The 26072-nt window shown below is 39.9% G+C and overlaps 1 protein-coding gene across 1 annotated transcript; it reads left to right on the top strand.

The window, feature by feature from the left end:
• Positions 1-29: 29 nt before the first annotated feature.
• On the top strand, positions 30-24700 carry yy1a (YY1 transcription factor a). Its single transcript, XM_080202518.1, has 5 exons — positions 30-717; positions 11608-11773; positions 16434-16494; positions 21357-21515; positions 22321-24700. Exons 1-5 carry the CDS (start codon positions 216-218, stop codon positions 22501-22503), a joined length of 1071 nt encoding a protein of 356 aa, XP_080058644.1. The 5' UTR covers positions 30-215; the 3' UTR covers positions 22504-24700.
• Positions 24701-26072: the final 1372 nt, after the last annotated feature.

Below are 26072 nucleotides of genomic sequence, written 5' to 3'. Positions count from 1 at the left end.
AATCATGAAGGACAGGAAGTGGAATGAAGTCTCGCGGTAGTTGCTCGCAGCGCCCGAGCGGATGGTGGCTGCCGTTTTTTTTGTGTGGCGAGATTTGCTGCTGATATTTTCTGGTTAATTGTTGTGGAGATAAAGCAAAGGGGGAGAGGAGGAAAAGAGAAAGAAAAAGAGGGAGTCCCCCCTCCCCGGAATATTTTCCCCTCCCCAAAGAAAAGATGGCATCGGGCGACACTTTGTACATCGCGGCGGACGGCTCGGAGATGCCGGCCGAAATCGTGGAGCTTCACGAGATCGAAGTGGAGACGATCCCGGTGGAGACGATCGAGACCACGGTGGTGGAGGGCGACGAGCACCAGCCCATGATCGCCCTGCAGCCTCTCAGCGACGACCCGAGCCAGGTCCACCAGGAGGTGATCCTGGTGCAGACGCGGGAAGAGGTGGTGGGCGACGACGCCGAGCTGAGGGCCGAGGACGGCTACGAGGACCAGATCCTGATCCCGGTGCCGTCGGCGGGCGCCGAGGAGGAGTTCATCGAACAGACCCTGGTGACGGCCGTGTCGGGCAAGAGCCGCATCAAGAAAGGGGCCGGCAAAAAGGCCACCAAGAAGAGTTACCTGAACGACGGGGGGCTGGACCGGACCGGCAGGAAATGGGAGCAGAAGCAAGTGCAGATCAAAACCCTGGAGGGGGAATTTTCGGTGACAATGTGGGCTTCGGGTGAGTGAAAAAAACGAACAAAACCCTCGGTGTGTGTGCGAAAGGAAAGGGAGGCTGAGGAATAAGGAGCAAAGTGCGCGCCTTCTCTTCAGCTCTAGGGCGTGTCCCGCCGCAGCGGCAGGGGGGAGGGGAGAGACGGTAAAGTGGCGATAATTTCGGTCCTTTCCGCCGCCCGGTTGGAGCTCGAGCGGCCGCTCAAATGTTTTTGTTTTGAAGGGAAGCCATGTTTCCCCAGGTTATGGGCGCCGCCATGTCAGTATGGCCGCCCCGAAAACATGGCTTCCCGACGGGGAAGATGGCGGCTGAAGATGGCGGGCGGAGCCGGAGCGAGTGCGCTGCTGCTGTTGGGGCCTTTGGCGCCGCTCTGACCGTTAGGCTCCTCCACTCGCGCTAGGCCGCATGGCGTAGTTCGACTTTCAGTGGTCGCGCAGCCTAACCTGCTGGGCACGTCGGGACGTGAGGGCTGGGAGGGGGCGGGGCGCGATGATGGACAGCGGCCCCCAGCCAATGGGACGGGTGAATCTGCTCTGAAGGGCCAATCAGGGGGAGCGGGGAGGCTGCCATCATGTTTGGTGGAGCGGTGCGGTGGTGGTTGTTTGGGGGGAGGGGAGTTTGCTGGTGATTGCAGCAGGAGCGGAGAGGCTCCATTTCGGCGGCTCATTCTTGGTCACTTCTGCTTCCCCCCCTCTCCGATCCTGTCAGTTAAGAGTCGAATCAAGTTCGTCCTTTCTTGTGTTTTACATTAATTAGAAGGAGGGAGGTCTGGGCATTACTGTATTTTGTTTTGTTTTTTAAAGAAGTGTCTTTCCTAATCAAGCTTTGAAGATAAAACATTGTGATTTTTCAAGACAGTGTGTCCTGAATCAAGCTTTGAAGTTAAAACAGTGTGTCCTGTGCCTTTGAATCGTGTTGTGTTTAGTGCAGTGTCAGAATAGAAATAATTCTCCCCCACCTAAAGGTTTGAGTTGTCAGGCAGTTAGTTGTACAAGGAAATTTTCCTCCTTTAAAAGAATAAGACTTCTGTATCTGAAGTTTTGCGAATATAATTTTGTTCTGATTCCAAGTGAGATTTGATAAAATGTCAGAAATAGCAGTGTCTAACCCTTTACTCGTTTTTTTTTTGACGGAAGGCGTTTAGTTGTAAATATGGCAAGGTGTGTCTTTGGCGAATTAAAGTGCATCAGTCCTTCAGGTTTACGGTGTAGTTAATATGGTCAGCAAGTATGTTTCCTTTTCCGCCCACTGCGTTGCTTTATAATTTATAAAAGTCTGATTTGGGCAATCTGCATTTGCGGACAGCACCATTGGTCAAAATTCAACTCCGATCTCCAGGAATATATTGTGGGAGATTGTACAAATTCTAGATTTTGCTGGTTGTTTATCTTTGAAGTGTTGACAGTCAAGTAGGTAACTGAAAACATTGTAGTAAGGGATACAGCAGATGGGTATGATTCAACATATTGCAGTTTTACGCATGAATCAGATATACATATAACCAAAACGTCAGGAGATGTTCATGATTCTTTGAAAATAAAGTTGTTGATGTTGCCAATTTATTCATAATACTGACATTTTGAAATGGGCCAGTGGTTCAGAATAATTCGACCTACTTAAGTTTTGTATTTCCATCAACTTGTTGGATTTTTACTGCATTCATATCATTAAATTTAGATTCACAAAACTCTAATTGTTTGAAATTAGAACAGTATTCCAGTTTACACAGATGCAGCTGATGATTGGTACTCCTGTTCATTGTGTTAACTGCAAGTGCTTTGGATTATGAGATTCGATGTTTTTGACAGTAAAACTAGTCTGAATGACTCCCCCATTCCTATTAGGCTGCCTTTTCCCTTTTCCCCTTTCCCAGACAAGTCTGTTATGACTAAATTAAAATGAAATGAATTACAAAACAGTATATTTTTTAAAATGTGACTGAGGAACTCATGGAACTGTAAAAGTAACATGAGAGAGAATGTAAATAATTAAATTTCTAAGGAGCTGTGGGAACCAGAAATGACTGGTCGGGCCTCGCTGCTGTATAGTTGAATTCTGGATGTTCCAGAAGAAAAACAGGGAAATAGGGGAGTGGGGCTAATTGGCTAGACCTTTTAAAGCACTGTGGGTGAACATTCTCCTGTGTTGTATGATTCTATATAATTTTATTACCAGTATGTAGTTACAGCTTAAAAATTTGTTACAGCTGTTTTGTCTGCTTGAACAACTAGCAGTAAGTTGATTAGTAAATACTGCAAAGTTTTATTTTCTACTTCTGATGTAAAAATACATTTTTCTTTAGTCTTTGGAGTAATTATCATATTTCTTTTGGTAGTGGGTTAAGTTGGAAGGTGAAAATATTTGCACTATTTAGATTATTTGGCCAGTTTTCCACTTAGATAGTAAATTGGCAAAGCTCCCTTATACGTTTGTGCTTATGTCAACCCCATCAGCTCAGTTTGAAAATGTGAACTTTTTAAAGTATTTATTGTGTGGACAAAAGATTCATTTTTCTATCTGGATACTTTTAATTGCTGTGCATCACAAATAAGGCAGAATGCAGATATCTAATCTGCTTATTGCTTCTCTGTCCTGTAGCTAGTTAGATGGAGGTGCCAAAAATCGTCAGTGTGGTTTTCTGCTCCAATTTTGGCACAAATGCTCTGCTCCAAACTGCTGGATTGATATTTCCTATACTGATGGCTCTGTCCTGCTCATATCTGCCAATTCTGTTTGAAATCATAAATAGTTTATGTAATGGGCTTGTGTACATGAATTAAATTTACACTGCGCAGATTTTTCTGCTGTAACCACAAAATCTGTCAGAGTGAAAACCACCTGGACAAGAATGGCTGATGGTATACCCAAGATTGCGTTCCATCTAATCTATTGTCTGAGAGTTGGATCCAAATGCGAACTGATTTGCCCAAACTGTTTTTATACTGTTTGCTAAAAGCAGGTTTGCAAATTTAAAGAAGAGAGGCAGTACGGTGAAGGTTCATTAGATTAATCCATGTGGTGAGGGTTGTCTCTGGTGAGAGGCTGAGTAAATTGAATCTGAATTCTCTGGTGTTTTCAAGAATGAGAAGTTCTCATTGAAACACACACAATTCTAAAGGGACTTGATAGAGTTGACAGCAATTTTTCCCTGCTGGCTGGAGAAACTAGTCATGATGTGGAACAAGGAGCTGATCATTTAGGACTGAGATGAGAAATTTCTTTGCTCAAAGGGTTGTGAATTTTTGGAATTCTCTACCACAGAGGATTGTGGATGTGGCATCATTGAACACACAGTATTTAAGGCTGAAACATATATTTAATCTCTCAGGAAATTGATAGATATGGGGAAGGTAGACACTCAAGATCATCAAATGATGAATCAGGCTTGATGGGCCGTATGGTTTTCTCCTGTTCCTTTTTCCTTGCATTAATCATTTTCACTCAGCAAATAACTTTTCATCCTAATTGTCAGGAATAACATACCCCATTCCCTCTAGATGATACACACTGGAAAATTTTGATGTGTCTGAAAACATAAATCCAAACAATTATAGTTTTATGAAGGGTATAATTTGAGGCATTTACACTGCTGTAGATAAATCTCTAGTTCTGGACCATAGATACCATTGTTGTCTGATTGGATTTGTGCTGAATTTTCAGTTTATCTAGGCAAAGCCCAATTTTTGAAATTTGCATTTTTCCTTTCACCATTTCAATTTTACTGTTGAACTAAATTGTGTTGTTGCTACAAGTTTACTATATCCCTTACCTGTATCTTCTTGCCTCTGTTTTCTCTTGCTAGTTGGATTACTCTGTCAAACCCCTTCATAATTTTGACTATATTTTACTAAATCTGTCCTTAACCATCTTTGCTGTAAAGGCATTTATTTCAGCTTCTCTGGCTTATACACAAAACTGTAAAAAAAAAAGTCCCTCATCTTTGTTCCATTCCAGTGAATGCTAGAGTTCTCTCCAAGACCTTGATTGATATCCTTCCTAAGGTGTGGTACATAGTATTGGATAGTGTACTGCAGTTGAGTCCTATCGAATACTTTATATAGATTTAGTATAACATTTTTGCATTTGTGCTATATACCTTTAATTATAAATCTATAGCTACTTTGTTTTTAATAGCTTTATCAAGTCGTCCTTTCATCTTCAAACATTTTATGAATGTGAACCCTAAGTTGTGTCTGTTCTGTACCCTCTTTAAAGTTGTAGCATTGTTTCAAAATACAGTACTTCATACTCTGTATTAAATATGTGTCCATCCTTTTCTATAGTCTTGCCTTATAATTTGCTACTCTTCTCCATCCATGTTTATTCCATTTTGTTTTGTTTTAGCTACAAACTTTGAAATTATGTGTCCTCAAACCAAGTTTAGGTCATAATGTCGTAATCCTAATACCAGCCCTTGTGGAACACCACCATAAAATCCCCTGTGGTTTGTTGAACAACTATTTGTCACTGCTTTCTGATTTCTTTTCAAGCCAACTTACTACCATGATGGCTTTGCTCTTTTACTCCCATGGGCATCAATTTTGTTAGCAAGTCCATCATTTGACACTTCATCAAACTCCAGATACACAACAACAACTGCATGACCTACATCAATCTTGTTATTTCAGTCAAGTTTGGCAGGTGTGATTTGCCTTTTAAGAAATTTTGTGTTGGTTGTGATTAACCTGTCCTTTTCTAAGTAACAACTTTGTTTAGAATTATGGACTGTTGAAGTTTTTCTGTAGTGCTAACTCATCTGTTGTTACTGGATTTATCTCTGTTTTGAATGGGTGTCACATTTATAATCCTGCAGTCGCTTAGCATCACTAACTATTGTGCTCAAGGAGAGTTGAAATGTAACCTTGTGGTATATCATCAACTTGGAATTCATCCCTTTCAGATTGGGTGATTGTTCTACTTTTGAAGTTTTTAAATTTTTATCCTGTACAATTCCTATACACTGCACCATGATGATGGCAGCATTCTCTTTTATGAAAAGAGAAACAAAGTACTTATTTACTACCTTGCCGTGTACTCTACTTTTTGTTCTCTAATTAGCTGTGCCATTGCTTTAGCTATCCTTTTTACTCTTTGTATGTTTATAAAATACTTTTCCCTTTGTTACCTGTTAATTTCTTTAATTCTGTTACACTTTCTGCATTCTGCCTGATTCTGTTGAATTATATACCGGACATCTATCATGATTCCCTTTCCTGTTCAATTTTAATTTCAATTCTTCAGTTACCCAGGGAGCTCTAGTTTAGAATGCACTTTTGCCACTCCTAGTTCAGATGCTGCTTACACAGACTCCTCTTTCCTCCTTTCTCATTTATGATTTTATCTTTAATCTTTCTTCCTGATCCCCTGGTCAGATCCCTTTTTAACACACTAAATGCACCATCTGTCAGGTGAGTATTTTTCCGGTGATTGCCATTTCCCATATAGTAACCATAATGATATGCTGATCACTTTCTCAAATGCTGACCCATTAAAACATCTTTCACTTGTGTCAATTTATCCCCAGAACTATAATGATCCTTCATTCGCCGTTGGATTGCAAACCACTCTGTTCCCAATCCCCTCTTATTTCTACACACTGACTTTTGGTGACACTCTTCAAAAACACAGCATAAACCTCCATGTATATTGCTGGTACTTAGCTGCTACACACTACCAATCCTCTTCACCACCCCATTAACTCAGAATTGTTTGTCAGATATCCAGCATTGGATGAGCAGAAAATATCTCCAATTAAATATTAAGACCAACTTTTTTTTTGTTCAGTCCATTCTCTTGTCACCAACTTGATCCCTCTTCCCAATAACTATCTAAGGCAGAAACGATGTGTTTGCAACCTTGATGTCATACTTGACATTATTCGGTTTCTTTGTGCAGTCATGTGGTTGCAGGATCCATTGCGTCAGCAATTGGTGCTTGCTGTTGGGTGAAATTGCAAGTCTGCTTTTAAGGACAAGTGAAAAAATTAATTTGCAGCCAATTGCCCCAAAGCGCAGTTACTAAAGAACATGCGCTATGGGGCAATTGGCCACAAATTAATTTTTCAATGAGCTGAAATGCCTCAATCCATAGGTCTGCAGTTTTAAATTGGATTGAGGGAGGAGTGGGCGAAGGAATCATTCATTTTTGATCCTAAGTAGTCCTGAGAATTTGATAAAGGTCTTCTTGAGCTATAGTGGTTTCTGTGTTGAAAGTGCCCACAACGGCTTTTGTTAGGAATTGTAGGATGTTTACCCAGTAATGAGAGAACAATGGTATATGTTCAAATCAGAATGACGCATGGCAAGATCTTGTAGATGATGGTAGGCCTAATATATTGTTACCATATCCTTTTGATTTATTATATTTATTTGTGTACAGTGAAAAGTATTGTTTCTTGTGTGCTATACAGACAAACTGTACCGTTCATAGAGTACATGGGGAGAAGGAAGACGAGGATACAGAATTTAGTATTACAGCTATAGCTAGGATGTAGAGAAGATCAACTTAATTTAAGAAAGGTCCATTCGATAGTCTGATGGCAGCAGGGAAGAAGCTGTTCTTGAGTCAGTTCATATGCGATGATAACACTTTGGAACTTAGAAATACTATTAAGAAAAGCTCAGAAGAATTGCTGTGCTAATTGGTACCTATTGAAGCCGCAGTAAGATAATAGTGCACAGCAATCTTCTATAAATAGAGTGGGGCTTCCTGGGTGTTGCAGTTGCACCCATCCAGCTGAATTTTCAATCTCACTGCCAACTTGAAGTTTGTTAATGGTGAGTCAGGAAGTTAGTTTCTCTTCCCAGAATAACCAATTTCTGTTTTGCCCTTGTAGCCATGTTATCAATGTAGATAATCCAGTTCAGCAAGATGTTGTTGATGGAGAATTGGTGATAGTGTCAGATGTACATTGGGTGGTACTTGGGATGTAAATGTTAGCCTGCTATTGGTTGGCCCAAACCTGGATATTGTGCAGACTTTGCTGTAACAGATATGAGCCATTTCTAATTGGAGGAGCTGACCACTGTCAAATGGCTGGCAAACAGGCCCATTCCTAGCTAATGGTGGTGGAATGATCATTTAATTAAGCACCTAAAGGTGGTTGGATCTGGATCACTTCCTTTGAGATTCCTGTAGTGATGTCGTGGGGCAAACACCATAACCTTTTTCCATTGAAAATGTTTCATGTAAATGCGGTTAATTTATATTTTTGTCAGTTGCTGCTTTGGAATTACATTCACCTCTGCTTTGAAATACAAACCTTTCATGCTTGCAAAAGAGGTTGTAATTGGCTGCAGTTAGGGAATATATTGTGCATGTTATTAATTTTTATGGGATGAGTTTCACTGGCAATGCCAACACTTATTGTCCAACCCTTATTTCCCTTGAGAAAGGCAATCAGTATTTTTCCTCAATATTTTGCTGCACATTATCTGCAATATCCAATGGGGACATTGCAGCCAATTTACGTAATGGTTAGGCTTCTCAGCCCTGTGCTTGGAGTTTGTCTATGGCAGGGGGGCGGTGTCTATTCTGTCCAAAATATTTTATCACTTCAGGCCACCATGCAAGTATCTTTTAGAACAAAGAATAGTACAGCATAGGAACAGCCCCTTCCGCCCACCAACACAGATGCCTCAAATATTTTCTTGCCTCTATATGGTCCATATCCCTCTATGCCCTACCTATTCATGTATCTATCCAGATGCACCTTGCATGTTCTTATAGAATCTTCTACCACCACCCACAATGTGTTCCAGGCATTCACCATCCTCTGAAAAACTTGCGCCTTGCATCTGTTTGAATTTTCCCCTCTCGCATGCAACCTCTGCCTCTGAGTAATTGACCCTTCGACCCTGGGAAAAAGATTCTACCCATTCCATCCAAGCCTGTCATAATCTTGTAAATCTCTACCAAATCCCTCCAATGCGCAAATGAAAATAATCCAAGGTTTGTTCACCCTTCATAGTCCATACCCTCCAAATCAGGCAACGTCCTGATAAATATCTTCTGTACCCTTTCCAATGAATCACACCTTCCTGGTAGTGTGGCAACTAGAATTCTACATAATGCTCCAAATGTGGCCTAACTAAAGTCTTATGCAGCTGTAACATGATTTTCCAATTCCTATACTCACTGGCCTTCATCAGTTGAGGTACTATGTCATATGCTTTCTTGACCACCTTGTCCACCTGAGTTGCCACCTTCAGGGAACTGTGGATCTGCATGCCTAGATCCCTCATGGTAATATTTCTAAGGACTCTACCATTTATTGTATACTTTCCTTCTGCAGTAGAGCTTCCAAATCACCCATTTATCTGGGTTAAATTCCATCTGCCATTTTTTGGCTCAGGTCTCCAGACAATTTATATCCTTTGACAGTCCTCCTCACTATCTGCTGCTGCCCCCATTTTTGTATCATCTGCAAAGTTATTAATCAGACGACCTATATTTTCCTCCAAATCGTTTATTTATATATATTACAAACAGTAGAGGCCCCAGCACTGATCCTTGTGGAACACCACTTGTCACAGACCTCCAGTTAGAAAAGTACCCTTCCACAGCTACTCTCTGCTTTTTATGCCGAGCCAGTTTTGTATCCATCTTACCAGCTCAGCTCAGATCCCACATGACTTCACTTTCTGTATCAGCCTGCCATGAGAACCTTATCGAAGGCTTTACTAAAATCCATGTATACAACATCCACTGCCTTGCCCTGGTCAATTTTTCTAGTCACTTCTTCAAAGAACTCAATTAAGTTTGTGAAACATGACCTCCTCCCCACCCCCCCCCTCACAAAACTATGCTGCCTATCACTACTGAGCCTATTCTGTTTCAGATGTGAGTATATCTTGTCCCTAAGAATCGTTTCCAATAATCCCCTCCCACTGAAGTAAGGCTCACAAGCCTGTAATTTCCCAGATTATCTCTTCTGCCTCTCTTAAACAGAGGAACAATGTTGGTTACTCGCCAATCCTCTGGTACCTTGCCCATGGTTGAAGAAGATACAAAGATTTTGGCCAAAACCTCAGCAATTTCTTCCCTCTCTCAGCATTCTGGATAGACCCTATCTGTCCCTGGGAACTTGTCCACCATAATTCACCAAAGATCCTTAGCACCTTCGAAACCCACGATCATTTCCATCTAGAAGGACAAGGGCAGCAGATTAATGGGAACACCAACTGCTAAGTTTCCCTCCAAGCTGTTCACCATCCTGATGTGCAAATATATCACCCTTCATTTGAAGTCGCTGGGTCAAAGTCCTGGAATTCCCTTCCTGACGGCATTGTGGGTCAACCCACAGAAATGGACTGCAGCAATTCAAGAAGTCAGCTCATCACTACCACTTCAAGGGCAACTAGGGGTGGGCAATAAGTGCTGTCTTGCCAGTGATGCCTATGTCACACAAATGCAAAAAAATGTTTTTCAAAACATCCAATATCATCTCCGTTTGTTTTAATCTCAACATGTCCTGAACTGTCAACATCCTCCTTTCTGCACTCACCATCCAGTGCATCCTTCTGCTTTGTGAATACTGATGCAAAGTACTGGTAAGGACCTCGTACATCTCATCTGACTCCACACACAATTTCCCTCCACTGTTCTTGAATGGACCTACATTCTTCTTATAGACACATAAAAGGCCATGGGATTCTCCTTAATCCTGTCTGTCAAGGACATTACATGGTCTCTTTTTGCCCTCCTAAGTTCCTTTCAGCTCTTTTTCCTGCTGTCTTTGTACTCCTGTAGCCTTATCTGTTTTCAATTTCCTAAATTTATGTATGCCTCCTTTTCCACTAAGCTCACAAGCTCTCTTGTTAAACTTTGTCATTTTTATCCTTCATTTTTACAGGGACATGTTTGTCCTGAATTGTTAACAACTGACTTTTTTAAAAGACTCCCACGTATTGGATGTGGATTTGCCCTCAAACAGCATTCCCTAGCTCCTAATGCTGACGTAGTTAGCGCGCACGCGCGCACACACACACACACACCCCAGTTTAGACTTTCACCCTGGGATTACTTCTGTCCTTTTTCTACAAGTATCTTGAAACTTATAGAATTGTGATCACTGTTTCCAAAATAGTCCCCCACTGAGGCATCAATCATCTGTCCAGGCTCGATTCCTGGAACCAGGTCTAAGATGGCCGCTTCTTGAGTTGGGCCATTTACATATTGCCTCAAGAAGCACTCTTAGGCACACTGAACAAACTCTGTCCAAGCTCCTAACGCTAAAGGAATCCCAGCCTGTGTTGGAAGTTAAAATTGCCCGTCACAAACAACCCTGTTTTTACATCTCCCCATTATTTGCTGACATATCAGTTCCATTGCTTCATGCTGGCTCTTGGGTGATTGGTAGTACCAACCTCAGCAGTGTGATTGCACTGTTCCTGAGTTCTATCTGAATGGCCTCACTGCATGATCTCACCAAGATGGTTTCCCTCTGTGTAGCTGTGACATTCTCCCTAATCAGTAAAACAACACTCCACCTCTTTTGTCACCCAATCTCGCCTGAAACATCTAAATCTTGGAATGCCATTCTTGTCCTCCTTTCTTCCAAGTCTTTAAAAATGCAGTTGTTTACATTTTCCCAGACAGAACATTTTTTATATCAATTACCGCTATTTCGTCAATTCTCCATTCAGATGGAAAATTAATCAATGTCATGAGCCCCGAATTTGCTTACTATTCTCCAAGGAGGAACTTGGCCAAGGTGGCCATTTTTGATTGTTACATTTTAAAAAATGATTTCAAAAGTCTGCAAAACTGAAACCTAATATTGCACCACACACTCTCTCGGGCAGTTAAAAAAAACTCTGTTCCATGATCTGTCATGACCAATTAGAATGTGAAGTAATTTTGAGGTTTTTAGATCACAAATATTCTATTTTTCAGATGACAAAAAGACTGACATTGACCATGAAACGGTGGTGGAGGAACAGATCATTGGAGAAAACTCTCCACCTGACTACTCTGAATACATGACTGGAAAGAAACTTCCCCCTGGTGGGATACCTGGTATTGATCTCTCTGACCCAAAACAGCTGGCAGAGTTTGCAAGGTAAGGATTGTTTAATCTGTCCGTCCCCTCGCATATATCTAGAACACCAAAAGCACAACGATTGCTATAAATCATGTTTTAAAAAAATCTGACTGCCGGTACTCCAGAACAACAAAAATGCAAAGTGGATTGAGTTTTCTTGACAATTGATTTTTTTTTAAAAGAACTGTCTATTTGTTTCTATGTTCAGCTACTTAGGAAGAACAAAGTACTAATCATTGAATGTTTAACTAATTAAAGTTAGTGAGCCCAACGTCTCCAACTTTAGGACTTTGCATTAATGGGGAGATTTGGGAAAAATCTTTTTAGGTGGATCTGGTGTTTGACATGGAAATGCATCATTTTGTTGAAACCTGGAAATCAAGTTAATGAGGAAAAACAAATCAAATGAGCTTACCACTGCTTGATCTGGAGTGCACACGCTCCATTTCCCAGATGGATAAACCCCACTTGGCTAAATCCACTACAAGCTGAAAAGGCTGTGGTTTGCAGACTCAGATGTGAGAAAATCAAATAAGAACCAACAAAAATCACACTTACCATCCTGTTACGTGTACCACCATCACCACTCCTAGATATGTCCTGCCCTACTGACAGGGCAGACTCAGCAGAGGTGGTGGCACAATAGTATACGGATGGGAGGGATTGTACTGGAAGTCCTCAACATTGACTCTGGACCCCCCTCTGGCACCTAACCTGCCTGTTGCCGATGTAACTGCCCATGACAGTATTGGTAAGAGTGACCATCTTTGTGGACATAAAGTCCCATCTTCATTTTGGGGAAACCGTCCATTGTGTTGTTGGCACTACCACTATGCTAAATGGGGTAGACTTTGAAATGATCTAGCAACTGGACTGGGCATCCATGAGGTGCTCTGGGCCATCAGCAACAGAATTGTACTTGACCACAATCTGTAACTTCATGGCCTGGCATATCCCCCATTCTACCATTATCACCAGGGATCGCCCTTGGCTTAGTGAAGAATGCAAGAGGGTATGCCGAGAGCAATACCTGGCATACTTAAAAATGGTGTCAACCTGGTGAAACTATAACACAAGACAAGCAGTCCTACCACAGCTAGCTGTGAATGGTGGCAGACAATTAAGCAACTCACTGGAGGAGGAGGCTCCTGAAATACCCACCATCTCAGTGATGGAGGAGCCCAGCACATAGTGCAGAAGATAAGATTGAAGCATTCACAACAACCTTCAGCCAGAAGAAGTCAATGATCCATCACTGCCTCATCGGGAGGTCCACAGCTTCAAATGGCAATCTTCAATCAATTTGGTTCACCCCACATGATATCAAAAAATTGCCAAAGGCACTGCGTACTGCGAAGGCTGTGTATCTTGCGAATGCTCTGTCAAAAATTCCAAAGACTCATGTTCTAGATTTTTCCACACCCCTAACCAAGCTATTCCAGTGTAGCTGCAACATTGGCGTTTAACTGGCAATGTGGAAAATTGCCCAGATCACGTCCAATACATAAGAAACAGGAGGATTTCAGATATGGTTTGGTTCAAATATGGACAAAAGAGCTGAATTCTAGAGTTGTGTGACTGCCCTTGACATCAAGGCAGCATTTGTGGCACCAAGAAGCCCTTGCAAAACTGGAGTCATTGGGAATCGGGAGGAAAGCCCTCCACTGGTTAGAGTCATACTTAGCACAAAGGAAGATGGTTGTGGAGATCAATCATCTCTGCTCCTGTCCATCACTGTGGAAGTTTCTTGTGAGTGTCCTAGACCCAACCAGTTTCAGCTGCGTCATCAAAAACCTCCCTTCCATTAGAAGTTCAGAAGTGAGCACGTTTGTTGTTGACTGCACAAATGTTCAGTGCCATTCACAAATCCTCAGGTACTGAAGCACTCCATGTCCAAATGTTGCAAGGCCTGGAACACTCTCCAGGCTGGGCTGACAAATGGCAGGTAATATTCGTGTCACAAAAGTGCCAGACAATGACCCATCTCCGACAAGAGAGGATTTAACCATCATCCTGTGACTTACAATGACGTTACTCCTGCTGAATCCCTCATTATCAATATCCTGCAGGTTAGTGTCGAATAGAAACTGAACTGGACTAGCCGTTTACATGTGGCTACAAGAACAAATCAAAGGCTAGAAATCCTGTGGCAAGTAACTCCCCTTCTGACTCCCCAAAGCCTGTCCACCCATCCACAAAGCACAAGTCAAGTGTGATGCCAGACTGTCCGTTTGCTGAAATGACTGCACTCCAACAACACTAACAAAGTTCAATAGTTCCAGGACAAAGCTGCCCATTTGATTGCTTATCCCTCCAGAACATTCAATGTCTCCACCACTGAAAAATAGTGGCAGCCTGTACCATCTACACTTTGCACTTCGAGGTCATCCAAGGTTCCTTGGGCAGCACCTTTGAAACCCATGATCACTATCATCTAGAAGGTCATGGGCAACAGATACCTGGGAGCACCATCATCTGGAGTTTTCCTTCCAAGGTACTCACCATCCTGACTTGGAAATATATTGCCAGTCCTTCACTGTTGCTGGAACTCCCTCTCTAAGAGCGTTGTGGGTGTTCCTGCACCTTGGACTGCAAGCAGTTCAAGAAGATGGCTCACCACCACCAACAACAACTAGGGCTGGGCAATAAACGTTGGCCTAGCCAGTGATGCCCACATCACAAATTAATTTTTTTAAGTTGCCTACTTTTTCACTAGGCATAATTAGTTATCTCCTCGGAATCTAGCTGAACTGACTACCTGAAGCCTGCAAGTACAGGTGCGCCACACTAAGTAGACAAATCACGGCTAAGTGGCCTGACTCAAATATCAAATTACTGAATCTTGGAAGTGGGTTTTCAGAAACTAATCTAGGTGTATTATAGAACATAGTAAAACTACAGCACAAACAGGCCCTTCAGCCCACAAGTTGCACTGATCATATCCATACCCACTAGGCTTAGCTATAATCCTCAATTCTATTAAGTTCCATGTACTCATCCAGAAGTCTCTTGAAAGACCCTATTGAATTTGTGTCCAGCACCACAGATGGCAGCATATTCCACTCGCCCACCATCCTCTGAGTGAAAAACTTACCCCTGATATTTCCTCTGTACCTATTCCCCGGCACCTTAAACCTGTGTCCTCTTGTAGCACCCATTCCAGCCCTTGGGAAAAAACCTCTGAGAATCCACCCCATCTATACCTCTTAACATCTTATACACTTCTATCAGGTCACCTCTCATCCTTCATCTCTCTAAGGAGAAAAGACCGAGCTCCCTCAACCTTATCCTCATAAGGCATGCCACCCAATCCAGGAAACATCCTTGTAAATCTCCTCTGCACTGTTTCAATAGCTTCCACATCCTTCTTGTAATGAGGTGACCAGAACTGAGCACAGTATTCCAAGAGAGGTCTTACTGGGGTCTTATAAAGCTGCAACATTATCTCCCAATTCCTAAACTCAGTCCCTCAATTGATGAAGGTCAGTACACCATAGGCCTTCTTAACCACATCCTCTACCTGCGAGGCTGACTTAAGAGCCCTATGGACCTGGACCCCAAGATCCTTCTGATCCTCTACACTACTAAGAGTCTTACCCTTGATATTATACTCCTTCATCCCATTTGACCTGCCAAAATGGACCACTACACATTTATCTGGGTTGAAGTCCATCTGCCACTTCTCCGCCCAGCCTTGCATCCTATCTTTGTCACGCTGCAGCCTCTGAAATCCCTCCAAACTATCTACACCACCAACCTTCATGTCATCAGCAAATTTACCAACCCATCCCTCCACTTCCTCATCCAGGTCATTTATGAAAGTTACAAACAGCAAGGGTCCCAGAACAGATCCCTGGGGCACTCCACTGGTGACCGACCTCCATGCAGAAAAAGACCCATCTACAACCACTCTCTGCCTTCTGCGGGCAAACCAGTTCTGGATCCACAAGGCAACAGCCCCTTAGATCCCATGCCCTCTTGCTTTGTCAAGAAGTCTTGCATGAGGGATCTTACCAAACGCCTTGCTGAAGTCCATATAAATCACATCTACCACCCTTCCTTCGTCAATATATTGAATTATCTTGAAATCCCCTTTACCCCAGATAGACCATTGATCTCTCTTCTCTCCCTTCCTCTACCACACCTTTATGTCCAAACAGGATAATCACCTGTTTATAGAATGTTTGTTTCTGCACAAGTCATTTGTCTCTCTAAACTTTGAGTTTATCTCCATGTGAGCTGCTTAGTCAGCACCCCTTCCTTGCATATCCATGTTATTTTTTCAAGTATTCTTAAATCAAAAAGTCTTCAACTTATTGCTGACTGAGAATTTACATTCAGCTGTATAAAATATTCTTTCTAACTCCCTCAATTATTTTGATTGAACTTTAATTTGTGTAGAACTTTAGTTAAATTGAGGTTCAGTGGCAGGAGCTTTGACAGACAGTCTGTACATCAGGAAGAAGGTACACTTTTCAGGGTATGTGATGCTAGGTAATTAAATGTCTACCCTCTCAGCAGTCCTTGCTGGACATTGAAAGGCAAAGTGAACTATCGTTAATGTATTTATGAATTGGTCATTCTCTAAGAGTGAACAAGTGTAAAATGGGTTACGTGAATCATTGTGAAAAGTGTCCATTTCTTATGTGTCCTGATATTTTTATCATATCCTATATAGGATGAAGCCAAGGAAGCAAAAAGAAGATGATGCACCTAGAACCATAGCATGTCCTCACAAAGTGAGTATATTAAGCAGATAGTGGCATCATAAGTTTTAAATTTCAAAAATACTTTTGGCTCATTACTTAATTAAGTTATGGATGAAGTGGCAGATGGTTTACAAGAGGGCTTTCTGCATTAGTAATTTGTCATTTGAAGTTAGTACTGACCATTTTAGTGCTAACAGCTCTTGCAGCCCGTATGTTGTGGCAACCAAATAATGGGATTCTCTTTTATCTGAATGGAGTTTTTACTTGTATTATTCGTCAACCACTTTGGGTTCTCTTTTGCTTCATGTGTCAAGACATCTGCTGGAAGAAACCATCAAAGTATAGCAAGAATGTAATTGCTAGTGTGCAAATCACTACAAAAGCTAGGCTGATTGAATGTACTATATCTAATTCTTCATTGTAGGTTGTTACAACATCGGTTGCTCAGGCCATTAATTCTGCACAGGTTTTCTCAATGAGGCAATGAATTTGAATTTTTAGCAGGTTCAGCTTTTTAATGTGACAGGCATTAATTTTTTTTCTTGTTTGGAATCCTTTCTACTGTGATATTTGTCATCGTTGCACTCGATTACAAAGTATCGAAAGGTTGAGTGCCAACCAATTCAGGTGTACCTTTATTAGTTTAGCCAATATTGTGCATGGTTCTCTGATCTTATCTACGTTCCCAAAAAACAACTCTTGACCCCTTCCCTTGTAAACTCCTGTTCCATCTCAACCTCCTCTTCCTATTCCAAGTCCTTGGACAAGTTATCATTTCCCAGTTCCATTCCCATCTTTCCTGACAGCCCCTGGTTGAATCCTTCTGATCAGATTCTGCCTCTGCTACAATTCAGAAATGGCTCATATCAGAGTCCTAAATGACATCCTGTGTGGCTGTGATAAAATTAAATTTTCCTTCCTCATCTTTCTTGACCTGTCTGCAGAGTTTGGCATAGTTGATCACACTGTCCTCCCTTGGCATCATGTATTCAAATGTGTGGCATGGTGGCGCAGTAATTAGCACTGCTGCCTCACAGTGCCAGGAATGCGAGTTCAGTTCTGGTCTCAGGTAACTGGAGTTTCGCCTAGTCTGTGTGGGTTTCCTCCGGGTGCTGCAGTTTCTTGCAAAGATGTGCAGGTTAGGTTGATTGGCCATGCTCAAATGCGCCTTAGCGTCAATGAACAGAATCGTGCAGGGATTGCTCTTGCGTGATTCCATTCTTATCTACCTAATGGTGGCCAAAAAATGAATCACTTTTGGTGGCTTCTCCGGCACCCATATTGAAACCTGTACCCTCCAAGGATCTATCTTCGGCACCCTCCTATTTCTCATCTACATGTTGCCTGCCATCCAAAAGTACAGCATTAGTTTTCAAATATATGCAAACAGCTCCCAGCTCTAGCTCATCACCACCTCTCTCCATTACACTGTTGCTAAATTGTAATCCTACACCCAGTGCTAGATGAGCAGAAATTTCCTCTAATGGCATTTTTTTTGGTTCCCACTCAAAACTCCATTCCCTGGGTATCCTGGCAACAGTTCAAGTACCAGTCCACTTGCATTTTTGTTACAATTGACTCCAAGATGACATTCCGATCTTATTTGTGCCATCCCTGGAACTGTCTAACTCTATCTCAAAGTTCTGTTCAAACCTTTATTACCTTTTAGAATTGACTATTCTGTTGCATCCTGCTGGTCTCCTAAATTCTACCCTTGTAAAATTGAGCTCATCCAAAACTTGGCTACCTGTGTCTTAACTTGCAACAAGTCCTGTTCCCCTATCACCCTCATGCTCAATGACATATATTGGCTCCTGGTCAAGCAATGACTTGGATTTTAACATCCTTATTTTTTTTCAAATCCCTCCATGCACCCCTCCCAATCTCTAAGCTCTAGCACCACAATCCTCTTAAGATATTTGTGCTGTTCTAATTCTGGCCTTTCAGCATTCCTAATTATAATTGCTCCATCATTGGCAGTGTGCCTATAATTGTCTCAGTCCCATGCTTTGGAATTCCTTCCCTACACCCCTCTGATTATCATACGCAGAACAATTAAAGGGAAGTTTGGCTTTGCTTTGATACATACAATGAAATAATCTTATTAAACTTGATTTGTTGCATCTTAACAGCTATATCTATATTGGCAAAATAATTTAGGACATGCTTAAAAGGGAGCTGCAAGGCTGTTTAACAGAAGTATTCAGGGAGCATCATGAATCACAATTTTGTAACAAAACCATATGTTATATTGGAAAGTGCTGAATTCAAAAATGAATGCAGTTTGAACAGTTCAAAGCAGCAGACAATAGTTTATTAAATAACAGCAATAACATCCACTACAGTTAATTGAGAAAATCTGATAGAGAATATTATTGCCTTTCATGACCTTAGGGTGACCCAATGCACATTCTAGTCATTTGACTATTTGTTGAATTGTACTATCATGTGACCCAGAGGCCAATTTGCATGTGGTGAGATCCCACAGATGCTGTGGCACAAGCCATTAAGGGACTGTCCATCAATTTAACCAACTGAAGGGGTTTATATTTTAATAAAATTCATTATTACATAAACAATTTAAAATACATCCTGCAAATTACAATACGATCATCTGGGTCATCTGTTTTCATTGTCAGTTGAGCAGTAAATATTAGCTGCGGGACCAGGTAATCTTGCTGTTCCTTTTTAAGATCTTTATTCACGTGAGAAGGTGGACAGGGCCTCAGTGTAACACTGTGTCTCCTAGATTTTTTGCTCCAGTCTCTAAAGTGAGGTTTAACCCTAAAGAAAACTTTAAATGAGAACATTTTGAAATGAATCTTAGTATGCTGATGCACAGCCAATATTTTTTAAAAAGCCCATACAAATGAAAACTGGCCCCTTTTGTTTTGTGTCTGGAGTCATGAAATACAAAAGTGGTTGACTAATGTTGAATCTGATTGCAGTTGCAGTCCATTGATAGGAAGGGTGTAAAAACAAGAAAAGGCTTACTGCAGCTTCACTAGGTGGTTACCAGGAATGAAAAATTAGCAATGAAGAGAGATTTGAGAAGTTGAATGACAGTTTCATATTTCTTTTTAAGATTTTGATTTATGTTTGCAACAAAATGCCGTCTAAAGTAATAAATAATTTGATATATTTTAAATTGTTTATGTAATAATGAATTTGAGCCTTTCAACTGGTGGATGAACCCCTTAATTGCTTGTTCCCCAGCGCCACCAATGGTAGGAGGTAATGTACTATCACCTATTAAAAGTGATAGGAACACCAACAACTATAAAGAAGAAACCCAAATTAATACAGCGTCTGTCATGACAAAGGAACTTCCCTGGGCTTTCTCATAGTGCCATAGGCCATTTAATTTGCACCTGAGAAGGCAGGCAAGGCATCTGTTTAATGATGCCTCCAATAGTAGTCATTAAATTGCAATAGCATTAAAATGTGTGCTTGGTTTATTGGCATGGGTTCCTGGAGTGAGATTGGAAAGAAAACCAGCTGATTCAGTGGCAAGAATGCTACACTAAAGATGAAACTGAGTTAGTTTTTGTTGCCTTTTAGCACAATAGGTGTAAAAACCCCATGTCAAGAGTTTATGAACAGAGTACAATTTCATAGGTGCATATTTCTGCTGGTTCAAGGAAGTATCTGTTTACTAAATGCAGCCAAAGCAGATTAATAGCTTTGCAATGTAGTACTGAAGAATTAATCCTGACTCCAATTTTACTACTCTACAATTATCTTGGCTATCTTCAATAACCAAATTCAGTGAGCTTTGACAGTCATATTTGGGAATTAATTTATCTCTAGTTAATAATTTAAATTATTGCTTCACAAAACCAAGTTATGATATTTTTGTCTATATATTTAAAAAGTAAACTACATGGCCAAAGATTCCTTTGTAATATGTCCAGCAACAGTAGTTCTGCATTGCGGAACGCCTAATAAATTACAAATATGTCCATTTAGTTGATGCATGCAGTGAAGATTATGCTGAAAACTTTGTCAGAAACAAAATTTCTTGCTTGTAACTTCGATGCACGTACAAACACTTTATTAGGATAACTGGTTATTTCCTGGGACATAAATAATAAGGACAACATGTTTGCATGGTCATAGAGTTCTTAGAGTCTGTTATAAATTTCAGCAGTTCTGTTATAGCAAGCTTAGTTCTGCTCTGGACCTTCTGCCTGCAAACAACAACATTGTTTTGATATGTTCTGGAGACAGAAAAGGTGTGTGTAAGTCTCCATTTTATATTAGTTTAAAAAAGGCTGGATTATTGTCAAATGTGGATGCACCTTAGTTTCCACCAGTTGGTGCTTTTTTTGTTGGCTGGAGCTTCAGTATTCTGCTATTGAAAATGTTATATTACAGTTTAGAAGGTCACTGAAATTGCCAACAATGGCAAGTAGGACTGAGTCACAGTAGCACTTTTACAGTCATTAATTTACTCTCTTTGGTCAACGAATTTAATTAAATGTAGTAATTATTTACTGCACAGCATCTTGAGGGTAACCATTTGGGCATTGTCAAGTTTTGTTGCTGGTCAATGAGATTATTACCAGTGAACAAACCTTCCTGTTTTGTTTATGTTTTCATACATCAGATATTGACCAGTTTTTTTGGTTTCTAAATATTTTTATTTCAGACATGTATGGTAAAATTCTACCCAGACTGATTAAAACGATTTAGGGTATAATTCCAGCTCTTTGACTTGTGTATAAATTTGTATGTGGAAAAGCTAAAAGGGGAAAATTAATTTTACAGTGAGCAATCACAGATTCAAGTAATCTATTTATTGGAAAGCTAATCTCCATAAGTTTGTGTGTTGGTGCAGAATCTAGTTTGTATATTACAAAGATTTCTTAACAAAGGTGTTAACTTTTCAGGGTTGCACTAAAATGTTTAGAGATAACTCTGCCATGAGAAAGCATTTGCATACCCACGGCCCACGAGTGCATGTCTGTGCTGAGTGTGGAAAAGCTTTTGTGGAGAGTTCAAAACTGAAGCGACATCAGCTTGTTCATACTGGAGAAAAACCGTTCCAGGTAAAGACTGTTAACTTATGCCTGCTCTCTTTTTTTGTATTGCTGGTTTAATTGTTAATATTCACTTTATATACAGATAGGTGTGGTGTTTAGAAATTCAGTGATTTGCAGAAGTATTATTCTGATAATTACAAAACGAAGTAATTCAACACTCCGTGTTTAAACAATGAGTATTTTGTTCAGTTATACTCAATTTTTTTTTTACTGCTGTAACAGGGTATTATTTTGTGAATCCAGTTTAATTCGAGTGGTTTAATTGGTGATTTTGCTAAATAAGTTCTCTTTTGTAGCTTCTACAGGTTAGGTGGACAATATTTTGTCTTGTTTCCTGCATTGACCCATTTTTAAATTCATGGCAAAGTCGACATATTAGGAATTTAGTTGAGGACATGCTGCATAATGGTTGAAGAGGATTGTCCTTTTACCTGAACTTGGACCTGTGAAAGATTGAGCTCTCAAGTCCTAAATGAAGTTGGTTTGGGCACTTTTAATTAGTTTGTAAGTACAATACATGTGGAAGCTTAACACAAAACGGGGCTTCACTTGTGCAGTACCCTTACTTCACAACCAAAAGTCTCAAGAGGGTGGGAAGTGTCCATATTGATGAAATAAAGTTAAGGCATTTGGAACAGAGGATAGAGGGCATTCAGCTCCTGAAATGATGACCCAAACCTTTCCCATTTCCTTCAAAAGAATAAAGTCCAGGAGGTAGAAATTATTTTTAAGTTTTGTTGTGTTTGTTTTCTACTATTTTAACGTGAAGCATTTTTTGCCAATAAAATATTTTTGTTTTGTTTTGAACCAGTGTACATTTGAAGGATGTGGAAAACGCTTCTCACTGGACTTCAATTTGCGCACTCATGTGCGAATCCATACTGGAGACAGGCCCTATGTTTGTCCTTTCGATGGATGTAATAAGAAGTTTGCCCAATCGACTAATCTGAAGTCTCACATCTTAACACATGCCAAGGCCAAAAACAACCAGTAGATTTCTCCAGGAGGGAAGAAACTAGTCCTTAACAGGGCATTATATGACCACATTTGGGCATAATGTTGACCTTCCCTTTGTATATTTCTAGCGAAGAATTTTAAATAACTCTTACATAACAAAAAAAGACTTGTTTTGATAAAGTAGTCAAAAGTTGGAGATGATGCTAGGATGCTCTTCCTGTTTTGTCCTGTGTTCCTGTTTCAATAACACCTTGGTGTTTTCTAACCAACACATTACCCTGGGGGATATAAAGCCCTGACGAACTTGCGTTTATAAGAGTCTACCCAACAGTACTATAAAAAAAAATTGGACTTATTTCAGCATTCGTATAAATATGACACTCTCCCAGTGCTTAGAGCAGTTCACATTTTTAATTTTGTATTTTCCAGGTGTGCATATTGTACACTCATTTGGATATGCTAGTAATGCAGATGCTATGTGATTTTTTTGGAATTTGAATTTTTTGCTTGTAATAGTTTCTTCAAAATCATAGAATTGGCAGTAACTGTACTACATGCAAATTTCAGAGTTATTTCCTGTATAAAGTTTTGAATTTTTTTGTTTGCTATCTTAATTTGGTTGTATTCTTTGATGTTAACACATTTTGTATAATTGTATTGTATACTGTAATGAAATCATGTAGTATAAAAATTATAGTACCGTGATTCAATGGTGTTAATCAACTTAAACCCGTTTTAGTCACAATGTTTATTTTTTGAAATGTACTGCCGGTTGCTAAAGTCTAATGTAATTTCTATTAGAGCCTGTTTCAGTTGTGTTATGCAAAAAAAAAGCAATGCTCGGTTCCATTATTAGATGTATTGTGCAGGCACTGACCTATTATTAACACCTGTTAATATGTACATCCCATGTACTAGATAAAGGCCAACAATAAAGTTGTGGTCCTGAAGCAAGCACTTGTTAGAAAGTGATTTGCAGAGCATTGTGATTCATCTACCTGCTTTAAATCTAGTCTGAGAAGCTGTTGTTTTTCACTAAACAATGCGTAGGAAAGTTATAAGCAGGAAATACCTACAGTAAGATTTTATACATAGAACACTAACTGAGATTATGGTTTCCTGTGCAGCTCAATCGTGATCTTGCTCAGCTTTTCCACCTTGCTGCAAATAATAAGTGGAATCTTTTTGGAATTCTCAAACACAGGTAACTATATTCAGGGTGGAAAAGGACACATGACCCCAGATGAAACAGGTTATATAACCTTTGTTCAGTTTAAATTGTAAGTGCTGTAGGTTGAACTTTCGAAATAAATTGTTTCTGTTTTTAACTGCTCAAGAGTTTCGTATTAGATATTGATTGCCTTTACATCTTTTTATTAGTCATGTTAAGTTTTTTTATTCTGCTTGGTGTAATCTAGAAAAACAGGCAGTGTGCTCAAGATTAACCTTAAGTATTTTTTAACTTCATAAGCAGTCTTGAGGTTTTGTTGCATTTTTTTTTAAAAATTGCATCCATATGCAATATTTACATTTCTTTGGCTGCTAGATCTTGAAGTAAAATGTTAATTGTTTTAAAAAGTAACTAGCAGATTTCCAGTAGCATTGCTAATTGTGGGTCAGCTGTACTTGTCTCAAACGAGATGGAGTGCACATATTCTGAAAGAACCTTGGAAAGAAGTTTGAGATCTCGGGGTGATGCACGGTGTATTTTGATTACTGGAAAATAAGCATTTTCCTTGTGCACGGGGGTAAGTAATTAGCTTTAAATAAATCTCTGCATTGGGGGAGCAGCTCTTTACTGTCCAGAAGAGGCCAAGAAATAAATAGCATGTTAGGAAATAGAAATTATTTCTTCTTTCCTCCTTTACTAAGTCATTTGCAACAGTTGTCAAAAAGGTCTAATTATATATTTATTGCAGAATTTTCATTTAGAATCTCTGTCCATGTTTGAATATAGGACTGCTTCCTTTAATTGTTAATATGAGCAACAATTGTTAACATAAATATTTGTAATGTATTCCAAATGTTACAAAAACTGCCATTTAAAGAAAAATAAAGAGCTGCTCCTCTTTCATGCTTGACTGTGTCTCTGTGATTTTCTTTGCCAACTGTATCTGTAAGAGAACAGCTTGTATATAGTATGTGTTTTTTACTTTCACTTAATATAGAAAAATGTAGATGTTCCACCATGACTTTGTTTAATACAAAATAAATAAATTGCCATTTCTGCTCTAGTACAGAAGTTTTGATTGTAAGAATTTTATATTGGTAAAGAGTACAGTGGCTTTTCAAACTGGCCAGCTAGCAATTGTTAAAAGAAAGAGTTGTACATGAAGAAATACACATGTCCTACAATCTGAATTTCCATGAACTCCAGCCTTGGGTTTCTTTGGCACAGACATTTTAAACAAACTATTTCAATGTAGTGGTAAGGTTAATCACCCATTAATTTAGATTATGTTCACTGTTACAAACAGTTTTAGTAGTGAGCACTTCTTAGAATTACTTCAGAAATATTTCAATTTGATCTGCCTTAAATAAATTTTTTTTAAAAACTGCTTTATTCCTCTTTGTCTTCTGATTAGTATATTTGCTGTGTTCAAGATGATTTGCTCATATAGTCTGTTTTTGCTCCACAGGAAAGATACAGTTAACAGTAATCATGCAATTGTAACCCCTTGATATTTAGGAAAATTAGGATTTGCAATCTCCTCCTCCGAAGTACCTTTCTGATACCATGCTCTAAGAGGGTGTTGGTAACCATAAACTTCCATTGGATTAGTCGACGCTGACGACTGACAAAGTACTGCAGTGGTTTGCAATAACCTTCTCCAGTATGGCTGACCAAAAAATGCTCCCTCTCTTACCATCTGCCATCCAGCATTTTGAAAAGATTTATGGAGTACTAAGCTGTTGGGCCACATTGTGAACACACCTTTCAAGTGCTGCAGTGGGACTTGATCTGGAGCTGTTGGTGTAGAAGTAGAAACACTGCCAGTGCTTCTACCATGTAGACTCAGAAAATAAAGTGCCCAACAGAGGACTTTTTTTTTTTAAGTACTCTCCAGCAATGGATGGTGCATGGCAGCAGTGATGAAGTCCCAGACAGATTAGAACTTTATAAAACCTGAGTTGGGAAAGGAATCCAGAGCTTTAGGAGGATGCAAGAGAAAATAGGCCAAGAATGTTGTTAGCAGTTTATTAGACATGGGTGGGACACAATTTTAAAATATTTTCATGGCTGTATTAATGTGATACTCAGGAAGTTGAGGAATGTAGAATGTATTCAGCATTTATGGTTAAATGAGTGGAAGGTCACTGAAGGACAAAAGCAGAAGAGAGGAAACTAGATAACTGGACATGTGCCAATTTATGAAAGCTAATGTATTACCAGATGCTGTGAACAGCTTTGGTAGATTATGTGTTATTGTGTTGAGAATTTCTAAAGTTAAGTTCAAATTTCCAGGAGTGTGTAATGGATAATGGAGAGGTTGGCAATTAAGTATTATACCAACACTTTCAAGCTGGTAATTTTGAGGGGTAACAAAATATTATATCACTTCAGCAAAAATCACTCAGAGTATGGTGAGCAAATTTCCAAAATGA

The sequence above is a fragment of the Carcharhinus amblyrhynchos genome, chromosome 14, assembly GCF_965287045.1.
Source record: "Carcharhinus amblyrhynchos chromosome 14, sCarAmb.v2.hapA, whole genome shotgun sequence".
In the NCBI taxonomy this organism is placed as follows: domain Eukaryota; kingdom Metazoa; phylum Chordata; class Chondrichthyes; order Carcharhiniformes; family Carcharhinidae; genus Carcharhinus; species Carcharhinus amblyrhynchos.
This window is presented reverse-complemented; position numbering and strand designations above follow the sequence as displayed.